The sequence below is a fragment of the Aspergillus homomorphus genome (assembly GCF_003184865.1).
Source record: "Aspergillus homomorphus CBS 101889 unplaced genomic scaffold BO97scaffold_68, whole genome shotgun sequence".
In the NCBI taxonomy this organism is placed as follows: domain Eukaryota; kingdom Fungi; phylum Ascomycota; class Eurotiomycetes; order Eurotiales; family Aspergillaceae; genus Aspergillus; species Aspergillus homomorphus.
Window position 1 is genome coordinate 11,513 of NW_020291954.1, and position 10,256 is coordinate 21,768.

Consider the following 10,256-nt stretch of genomic DNA (forward strand, 5'->3'; position numbering starts at 1 on the left):
ACAACATGCCCATGTAAGAGCAAATGGGAGTAAGGAGAGAAGAGGCAGTTCAAAGCAACAGACAAAGCATAGCAAACGACAGTTGATTATATACGAAGCTCATGATACGGTAGACAGGTTGATGCCTTAACTAATGGGCACCGAGGCCAACAAATTGACCTTGTAATCGGTAGCGAGAGTCTCGTGACTCTCGTCTTCACCGCCTCCCTCCACACCGTTCAAGCCACTGATTTCCCCCACAGCGTTGATTCCATTAACCATCTGCTTCACAATGCCGTCGACGAGTCCATTCGTCTGATCATTACCCGGCTCAGGCAACGGTATCACAGCTTGTTGCGATGCGCGCTGCTCCGCCGAAGGCAGCGGGGTGTTGACATCCTGACGCGCGATCGCGTCCACCTTGGCGCACAGCTTCTTCAGTGTCTCCTGCGCGAACGACTGCGACATGGCGTGAGTCGAGAAGATCATCTCGATCCGCACCTGCGAGCCGACTGGAGTGGCCAGAATCGACAGGTCGCAGGCATCGGGAGATGGGCAGATGAACCCTGGCGTACATTTCAGAGTTTCCTCCATCGAGACCGGCTGAGTGGGATCCTCTTCCGCGCCAAACTCCTGGTACTGGAAGACGGAACTGAATCGAGTCGCGGTCGGCCAATCAGTACACCTGTCAATAATGTTCTGGAAGCCCAGGGATTCGTGGGGAATGGTATCGGTCTGCTGTTGTTGGAGCATCTGCAGCAGCTCGAGCACCGTGCGCACGGCCTTCATGTCCGCCCGAACAGGGACAATGTTCAGGCAAGGACCCATGACGGACTCGACGTTGTCCAGAGCCAGGTTGCGACCCGACACCATGTGGCCATAGACCACGTCAGATGTAGCTGCCATCTCGGCCAGGACGAGTGCCCAGGCCGCTTTAATCACGGTGGCGGCCGTGATCCCGTGATCCTTGTATGCAACCAACGGGACCATCTCGACGATCATCATGTTGAGCACGTTGGTAACGGAAGGCTTGGGGTGCGACACCACCGCTGTCATGGAGGATCCAGCCAGCATCTGTCTGTAGAATGACTCGGCACCTTCGTTGGCGAGTAACTGCATGCGCACGAAATTGGCGAACTGAGGTCTTTTCGCGAGAGATTCGCCCCTGTAGGCGTTACGGAGGTCCTGCATAAGCAGTGGCATTGAGGAGCCGTCATACTGCCCATGGGAAATTCTCATAATGAGACGGTGTTTGATCGCTCCGTTCTTGATCACCATGAACCGGACGATGGGCTCGCCAAGACGCGGCGGGCGTGCGAGGTCGTGCCGCACCAGCGCCTCGGACGGGTCCTGCTCATCCTGGATATGGAATGTGTATTCTGGAGTGACTGATCGGAGAACGACCTGCAAGAGTTGAGAACCGGTCTTGACAAAGACCGTCCGCAATATCGCGTGGTGCTTTATTAGTTCTTCGCAGGCTGTCTGCAGTCGCCTCAGGTCAATTGGTCCGCTGAAGTCAAATACCAAATAATTATTCCAGCCGCGCGTCCTGTTGAGTCCACCGCCAATGGCAAGCGACTGGAAGTTTGTGACCTCCAGCACATCTTCGATGTTCATGGCTGGGGTATCGACTTGCGGCAACACAATTTCATGCAAGAGTTGGTCTCTTTTAAAGGACTTGAGCGTGGAGAAGGCCTCGAATGTCTGGGGACGCTGCTGATGCGACAGCGTCTCGGCCACGGCACTCATTGCCTCCAAGGTCGGGTGCTGGAACACATTGGCAGTTGAAAGGGGGATTCCCTGCGCACGAGCAGCGGATGCCAACCGCATAGCAGTGATTGAATCACCGCCTAGTCGGAGGAAGTTGTCGTTGAGGCTGATCTGCGCTGCAGATGTTTTGAGAACCTCAGCCCAGAGTTGCTGCAACGCACACTGCATCTCCGTAGTCGGAGGGCGCGCCTCTTCGGTCGAGCCGGTGTATTCTGCCATCTGCCTTTGGGTCATCTCACTACCGCATCGAATCAAGGTCTTGCGGTCGGCCTTGCCGGATGGTAATTTGGGAACGTGGTTCACGGGAAGATAGGCACTAGGAATCATGTGCATTGGCAGGAACTCCGCTAGTCGGTCCTCGAGCCCAGAGATTGCTGTCATGTGGCGGTCGCTCTGTGGAGGAACGATGGTGGTAGTAGAAGAAACTTCCTCGGTAGGAACAGGCAAGAATGCCACGAGACGAGGCTGGCCGGGAGCGTCCTTTGGCGACAGAATGTCAACGATGGCATCTGGCTTATTCGGTAGGCTCTGCTTGATCCGGTACTCGATTTCTCCCAGCTCGATTCGCTGACCGCGGAGCTTGACCTGGGTGTCCTTCCGGCGCTGGAAGCTCAGTGTACCGTCAGGGTTGTAGCGTACCAGATCACCTGTCTTGTACACCACGGGCGGTCTTGTGGTATCTTCTTTGTTGAGCCACCGAGGGTTCTCCACGAACGCAGCTTGTGTCTTCGCAGGCTCCGCGAGATATCCCCGGCCGACATTCCAACCTTCCATCACGAGCTCTCCAACGCTACCGACCGGCACCAGCCGGTGGTGGTTGTGGGGCATGACGACCCAGGTGGCACCAGAGCATGCTCGGCCGATGTTCCTTGGGCTTGACTCGCTAGTGATATTAAAATTGCTCGTACTGCAGACGCAGCACTCACTGGGACCGTACGCGTTGACCAGCCGAAGTCTGTGGGCCCACGTCTCGATATGAGATTGAGACATGGCCTCGCCAGCCAGAATCAGAACTTTCAGCGTCGGCACATCATCGGGATTGATGAGGTTCACAAAGGATGGGGTAAGCACAGCCCAATTACAGTTGGTCTCGCGGATTGCTTCGGTCACGTCGCGCTTGCGCTGTTCCTCCGACGCTACGCACACGCAGCCGCCGACAATCAGCGTGGTCAGGATTTCGACCAAGCTCGCGTCGAAAGTGAAAGAAGCAAACTGCAGAGAGCGAGTGCCACCATGCATCAACATCGACGATGCATGGGTGGTGGACGCAGAGGCGTAGGCGCCGTGCTGGATCACTGTACCCTTCGGCTCTCCCGTACTTCCAGAAGTGAAGATGACATAGGCCGAGTTCTCAGGGCTGACACTCGTAGCAGGAAGAACCCCCGTCGTTGGCTCTTCTGGCGTGTCGGCGGACAACACCACCACATTATAATCAGGACCGAAGGACAAACACAACTCCTCTTGTTCGGGCGAGCAAACGATAGTCATCGCCTTCAGCTTGGTGACCATAAGCTGAATACGGCTCTTTGGCTGGGCTGGATCGATGTTCAGGAAGGCACCGCCGGCCCGCATGACACCCAGCATAGCTGCCACAGGCCACCGACTTTTCTCGAAACAGCAAGGGACGAAATCCTCGGGCTGAACTTTGAGCTCAGCAAGGCGATGCGCCAGGCGAGCAGAATGCTTGTCGAGATCCGCGAACGTGAAGGATCCATCCCAAGAGCACACAGCCTCTTTGCTAGGGTGCTCTGCAATACGCTCTTCAATCAGCTGGTGGATGGTCTTATGGACCGGAGCCGGGATGTCTTGGTTCCATTGACGGATGCTCTCCTCATCCTTAGCACTGATGAAGTTGAGATCGTCCAATTTGGTCTCTGCGGCGGAGGAGCAGAATTGTTGGAGCAGATGTTTCAGCTGGCTAAGGATGCGCTGAACGTACTCAGCTGTGATGAGGCTGGAGTCAAAGTGGGCGGCACACTTCACTCCTTGCGCCTGCAGAGTACATTCCAGAGTGAGCGCGTATGTTCCGAAGTTGGCGTCCGCGTCAGATACAGCTGTCAAATCCGGCTCCTCAACCACAGATGACTTTTCCTTGGCGGGCTGGACAACAAGCAAGGTCTGGAAGTCGCAGGCACTGGCCGCATCAGCGCTCACCCTGCCGATGTTTTGCAGTCCGATTTGCTCAAACGCGATCATCTTAGCCGCCTCGGCCTGCAGGCTGCCAATGAATTCCCCTACAGTGGTGCTAGCATCCTGGGGAACTTTGACTCGTACTGGCACGGCGGCGATGCCTGGACCTACTAGACGATTGATGCCCGGCACAGGAGCGTTGCGACCGGAAACGATATTCCCGAATACCACATCTTCGGATTCGGAATGGGATCCGATCAGAATTCCCCAGGCTGCACGGATCATAGATGCCATTGTGATGCCCGGTAGGTTATCGGTGCGCGCGAGCGCCATCTCGTAAATTGCCGTGGAGTCTGACACGGGTTGTTTCGCGGTGGACACTGTGCAGGGGAACTCGTTCCGCATTGCACCGGCGAGGTATTGCTGCCAGAAGTCCTTGGAAGCGTTGTCGTCGGTATTAACCACATGGTTCATGAATGCCTTGAAAGTTGCATCTCGGGCCGGCTGCTGGCCCTTGTATGCCTTGTCGATACGCTCGAAGACAAGATCGAGTGTCCACGCGTCATAGACAGCGTGGTGCGCAGTCCATACGAAGGTCCATCCGTGCTCGCCGGGAGCAAGCCCGTAGCGAGTCAAAGCATCTCCTGCTCCCATCGGTTGCTTCTTGTCGTCAGCCAAGTACTCTTCGAGGCTTTCACCTGTGCGCCATGCAATGGTCTCTTGAATGACAGCCTGCAACGACACTGACTGCTGGCGGTAGACGATATGCGTCCGAAGAATGGGGTGTGCGGTGACTACGTCCTGGCATGCTCTCTTGAACCGTTCCAGGTCGATGTTTGGACCAAGGGCAAGAGTGTGCTGGGCCATGTACACTCCATTCCGGCTGTCAGAGAGCGCCATGAGACCTTCCTGCATAGCAGTACAAGGGTACAGGTCCTCGATCGCGGACTTTTCAACGCGGCACTGCTCGGCTGCAGCATCAAGCACGCTGTCGAGGTCTTCACTCAAGTCAAGCAGAGAGAAGGGAATGTCTTCAAATGGCTTAATGCTGTCGAGAACAGTAGAAGCCTGCGCCATGTCGTCCAGAGACGGATGTGTGAAGACATCCGCCACACTTAGTCCGATATTCTCGCTTCCGCAGAGGTTCACGAGTTTTATGGCGTCAATGGAGTTACCACCAAGCTGCAGGAAGTCATCATCTGCTGAGATCGATTGCTCCTCCACTTGCAAGACTCCGGCCCAGACCTTGCGAAGCGCTATGCCAGTTGCAGTCGCAGGCTCTCGGTGCTCCTTCTTAGTGGCACCCGTCAACTGGGCAACGGTCAACTGTGAGGCGAAATCACTAATCGCCTTGCGATTGGTCTTGCCGGATGGCGACAAAGGCATGTGGTTCAGTTTGACAAGCGTCGAGGGAACCATATAGGTGGGCACAGCAGCGGAAAGCTTGGTCTTCCAGCCTTGCGTCAAGGCCTCGAGATCCTCAACCGATGCCGAGTCAGGGGTGTGGAAGTTCCCTTCGAAGCCCTTCCTAAGCGCCACGAAAGCCGCAAGCATCGGTCGGTCCGTCTGATCAACTGGCTTTACAAGGCCGACCACCGCCTCAGTACCACGCGGCAGTGCTTGACGCAGATGGAATTCTACTTCTTCCAGTTCAATGCGCTGGCCGCGCAGTTTCACCTGCATGTCTTTGCGACCGACCAGATTGATTTGGCCATTGCTTCCCAGCCGCACCAAGTCGCCGGTCTTGTATGCCCGAGCGGACGACGGAGCCCCGCGGATCGCCTTCAGCCACGGTGTGTCCGAAATGAAGACAGCGGCCGTCTTGTCGGGTTGATGTATGTATTCCCGAGCCAAGACGGGGCCTTCAACCACCAGCTCACCAGTTGCACCGATAGGAGCCAGCCGGTCATGGTCGTTGATGTCTGCCACCCAGGCAGCGACACCTGTGCCCCGACCGATAGTTGATCGTTCGACAGATCCCGACAAATCCCCCGTGACGCAGACGGAAGCCTCGCTTGCACCGTACATGTTGAGCATCCGCACATGACTGCGCCACGTATCGAGGTTATCCTGCTGAACTGGCTCACCGGCCAGGAGCAGCGTTTTGAGATCTGGAACGTCTTCTGGCTTGATAGATCGAAGGAAAGAGGGTGTGGTGCAGAACCAGTTGGCTCTGAGGTCACGCAGCGCTCCCGTTGTCCGGCCTAGTCTGTCCTCCTTCGAAGGGACGCAGACGCAACCACCTTTGATCAACGGAGTGAACAGCTCGAAGGTGTTGACGATGAAGGTATAAGCTGCGAATTGGAACGTGCGGGTGTCGCTATTGATGTTCATCCTGGCACTATGCTCGCTGGCACTGGAACACACCGCGCGGTGTTCGTGCACGATACCCTTGGGCTTTCCGGTACTACCGGACGTGAAAATGGCGAAGACCGCATCACGGGGCCTGGCCCGCTTGGGCAGGTCGGGGCAGGGTGGGAGGCTGTGGATGAAGTCCGCGTCCACCGCAACGACTTGCGACACATGCGGCGACACCATATCCACATACCCTGGCGTCGTGAGCGCCAACTGCGCTTCTACTTCGTCTATGATCGTGCTCAGTCGATCTATCGGCTGGGCAGGATCGATGCAAACGAATGCTCCTCCTGCCTTGAGCACACCCAGCATGGAGACTACGGCCCAGAGGGACTTGTCGAAACAGACGGGCACGAATACCTCGGGTCCGACCTTTTGCGCGATGAGGAAGTTGCCCAGTCGCGAGGTGTAATCTACCAGTTCCGAGTACGATACGGACCCATCCCAGCATTCCAGCGCCGTCCGATCTGGGTATAGCTTCGCGGCTTCGTCGATCTGTTCATGCAGACAGGCCTCGATGGTCGAGGGCACAGTCGCATTCAGCTCCTGGAATCGCGTCCACGAGGATGGGCCGAAGAGATCTACCTCTCCAACCGTGGTATGGGGTTCGTCTCGGATCGCGTCTGTCGCTTGCGCGATCGCCTCGCCGACTGCAGCCGCGATGCTGTCGCCGATGGCGTGAGCGGCATAATGGAGGGTCACTTGAAGCTCTTCTGTCGAATCGGTGACGGAAAGGATGAGGGAGAACTGACTTGTGAGTAGGTATGCTTGAGCTGATTTGCGAGTTCGACTTACATGAGAGGTATCGAGCTCGGAGAGGTGTAGTTGATCGGTATGCGACGACTTCCAGACCAGGGTGTTGAACGACTTGCTCAAGGCGGCCCAGTCCTGGAAATTCGAGACGGTCGATACCTCCTCGGATGGCTGTTGAACAGATGATTGTAATTGCTCCAAAGCAGTGTCGACAGGAATTTCACCATGGCACACCGCAAACCACAGGGCATCGGCGACCGTGCTGTCCGCCAACCCGAAAGAGAGCACGTCGCTCCCCGTGTAATATCGTAATACGATCGTCCATGCCTCTAGCACGGTCTCGGTCGATGATGCGCCCGCGCGCACTGCGATGGATTTGAAGCTCGGTGCATTGCGCTGGAGATTCTCGGTAGGAAAATGGCAGAGCGCTGCGTCAAAGGCACCAGGCACGATCTGCAACATGATTGCGCGACAATCCACGGAAGTAATAACAAAGAAGAACCGGAGGTATTAAGCGATTCGCGATCGCTGATTACATATAGCTAAGAGGTCTGGAAAAGCGATGGATGAGGCGTTTGAGCTGTTGCGTTTGAGCAGGATAGGTTTGAGACAGCAACTGCTCTCGAGAACTTGGAGATGAGAAAAATAGTTGGCCCCAACTTCGCAGCTCCACGACAGCTTCATTTCTTGCGACTAATTACCTTATCATAAGGTGAGTGATAAATGATAATAAAGACTGCTTTTTCCCCAATTCGGCTGGGATTCCGACTTGACTTACCAAGTGTACCTGAGGGTCCATCTCCATTGGTTTGATGCAGTCCTCCTTTGACCCATTGTACTACTTAGTAAACTCGAGCTGAGCTGACCGACTCTGATTCAGGAGCAACACTGTTCCGTCCCCGCCAGAGCATTCAATGGGATGGTGGGTGGATGCAAGTGGCAAGACGTGTCAGGGCTGTAATGACTGGTAAAGGCAGCTGGCAGCCATTGTTCTGGTACGGTCATGACAGTCACTGTAAGCGATTAGATAAAGTTATCGACCCGCAGTGGAGTCTAAACCCCTTAGCGTCATCTACGTCATGGGTTAATGCACCCCTGATCGATTCTTCTGCTTCCTTGGCGAGTCTCGACAGCAGCAGGAGAGCTTGGACTTTCTTTGTTGAGCTTCCTCGATTTCCAACAGCGTCGCATAGATTACTACGAATCGAGCAGCGTTCTGCATGCACGCTAAAGATTTGCCGAAACATCGGCATTTGCTTAGGGTGACGACGCCATTGACACCTTCAGAATGGTAGAGTTTTATCCGAGTCTGTGACTGTTCTTCAGCAGCTTGATTGTTGCTCCTTGTTTGACAGCTCTCAAGCCCAAAAAACAATGCAGACGGACAGCCTGATAGCAGCTGGCAGGTGGCGGCAGAGACTGATTGACACACGGCATGGGAGAAATCCGGCACTAAATCGGGAATGACCCGCCAGTTCGGAACCAGATTGAAAGTGCTGTGCTTTTCCCCGATCCGGAAGTTGATTTTCCTAGGTCGGCTTTGAACAACTCCACTTCCACTCTGCCTTTCCGATCTCTTCCGTTCCGCCAAACTCTTCATCAATATAATTTTCTGGTGTACTATTCTGGAATTTTTGCTTCCAGTCCTCGAAGACGATCTTCCGGACATCATATCCTTCATATTAAATCATCCATGGGTTGGCCATGCGCTTCGAGTAGTAGCCGTAGCTCGGGACGGGCATCCTTTCTCTGGTAAAATTCGGTTCATAAATACTCCAGAAAGGTTTTCTAGACTACATTGCCAGGCACCCGAGATTGTCAATCCATAGGAATTCAACAGATGCCAAGCGCAGATGGAGTCCGTAGAGATGATCCGTATACACGACCAGAATAAGTAGTAAAGCCTGCTGATATCCGACGTGGCAGGTACTGTGTTTTACCCCCTGTCACCCCTTTGATTCTCGTCGCACCTCTATCATCATGCAGGACACTGAGAGTGTGTTGGTGCAAACCAATATCGATCGACGGTCATGCCGTCGTGTCAAGTCGATGCAAGTCCTCGTTCTGGGCCTCTGCCGCACGGGAACCCTCTGTAAGCTGGCCCTCTCCCTCCCTCTACGCGAGGCTAAGCACATCTCGCGAGTCTCAGCTACTACAACAGCCACCGCGCAATAATCTTGGTGCTGACAGAACACAGCAACATGGCTAGCGCTGCAGGAGCTCGGGTACGACACCTACCACATGACCTCGATCATGCAAAATCCCAAGGACGCGGCAATGTGGACAGAGGCCTTCCAGGGCAAATACCACGGCGGCAAGCCCTTCACACGCGCCGACTGGGACCAGCTGCTCGGCCACGTCGAGGCCGTGACCGACTTCCCTGCCGCGGTCTTCGTGGAGGAGCTGGTCGCCGCCTACCCAGAGGCCAAGGTGGTGTTGACCCTGCGCGACGTCGACGCCTGGTACCAGTCCATGCAGCATACCATCATGGCGCAGACCTACAGCCCTCTGGCCACGCTGCTGGGCTGGATCGACCCGGAGAAATTCGGGGCGGGCAACCGCATGTGTCGCATCGGCTTCGACGCCATGTTCCGGGGCGACTTCACGCAGAACGGCAAGCAGGCGTTCCGCGACCACTACGACCTCGTCCGCCGCGTGGTGCCGGACGAGCGCCTGCTGGAGTGGAATCCGGCTGAGGGCTGGGAGCCTCTGTGTGAATTTCTAGGCAAGCCCGTGCCGGCGACGCCGTTCCCGCGCGCCAACGAGAAGGCCATCTTCCAGAAGAAGTCTGCCACCGTCGTGCGGAGCGCTTTTGCGCGCTTCTTCAGAAGGACGGCGTGCTACGGTCTAGGGATTGCGGTCGCATACTTGGCTGCTCGTCATGGCCGTCAGGCCTTGTTGCGCCAATAGATGGTATTCTCTTGATAATTCTGGCGCATGGTAATTTTTTCGTGGGTTGTTTGCATTTCGTTGTGTATATTGTCTTTTGGAACGAGCTTTGTTAAGGGTCTTTTTGTTTGTACATAAATTTGTATAGATATGTACTATGTTTTGTGCTTCTCGACTGGTTACCGATCGATTTGCCGACACGTCTGGACCACTGGTGGGGGGACTGTGTGGTTGGGAAGATTGGCACTCTTCGATAAAAGATAATCGAAAACGGGAAAACCAAAATACATGTCAAGAGAGAAGAGATGTTATGACAAGTAGGGGAATTAACCGATGATCTCGGAGATTATTGCACGTCGTTTTTGCGTCAGTTGCGTTGT

The 10,256-nt window shown here is 55.2% G+C and overlaps 3 protein-coding genes across 3 annotated transcripts; 1 reads left to right on the forward strand and 2 right to left on the reverse strand.

The window, feature by feature from the left end:
- Nucleotides 1-126: 126 nt before the first annotated feature.
- On the reverse strand, nucleotides 127-7,449 carry BO97DRAFT_446932 (acetyl-CoA synthetase-like protein; the record flags this gene model as incomplete). The annotated part of the gene is made up of 2 exons (XM_025698707.1): nucleotides 127-6,981; nucleotides 7,030-7,449. The coding sequence occupies 2 exons, from the start codon at nucleotides 7,447-7,449 to the stop codon at nucleotides 127-129; spliced, it is 7,275 nt and encodes a 2,424-aa protein (XP_025546489.1).
- Nucleotides 7,450-7,713: 264 nt separating this feature from the next.
- BO97DRAFT_253583 (uncharacterized protein) lies at nucleotides 7,714-8,799 on the reverse strand. The gene has a single exon (XM_025690870.1). The coding sequence runs from the start codon at nucleotides 8,666-8,668 to the stop codon at nucleotides 8,072-8,074; it is 597 nt and encodes a 198-aa protein (XP_025546490.1). The 5' UTR covers nucleotides 8,669-8,799; the 3' UTR covers nucleotides 7,714-8,071.
- Nucleotides 8,800-8,967: 168 nt separating this feature from the next.
- BO97DRAFT_463860 (sulfotransferase family protein) lies at nucleotides 8,968-9,998 on the forward strand (the record flags this gene model as incomplete). Its single annotated transcript, XM_025699468.1, has 2 exons — nucleotides 8,968-9,079; nucleotides 9,185-9,998. The coding sequence occupies 2 exons, from the start codon at nucleotides 8,968-8,970 to the stop codon at nucleotides 9,895-9,897; spliced, it is 825 nt and encodes a 274-aa protein (XP_025546491.1). The 3' UTR covers nucleotides 9,898-9,998.
- Nucleotides 9,999-10,256: the final 258 nt, after the last annotated feature.

Excerpts from the sequence above, each read along its gene's own strand:
- BO97DRAFT_253583 (XM_025690870.1), bottom strand. The coding sequence starts at position 8,668 with ATGAAGGATATGATGTCCGGAAGATCGTCTTCGAGGACTGGAAGCAAA.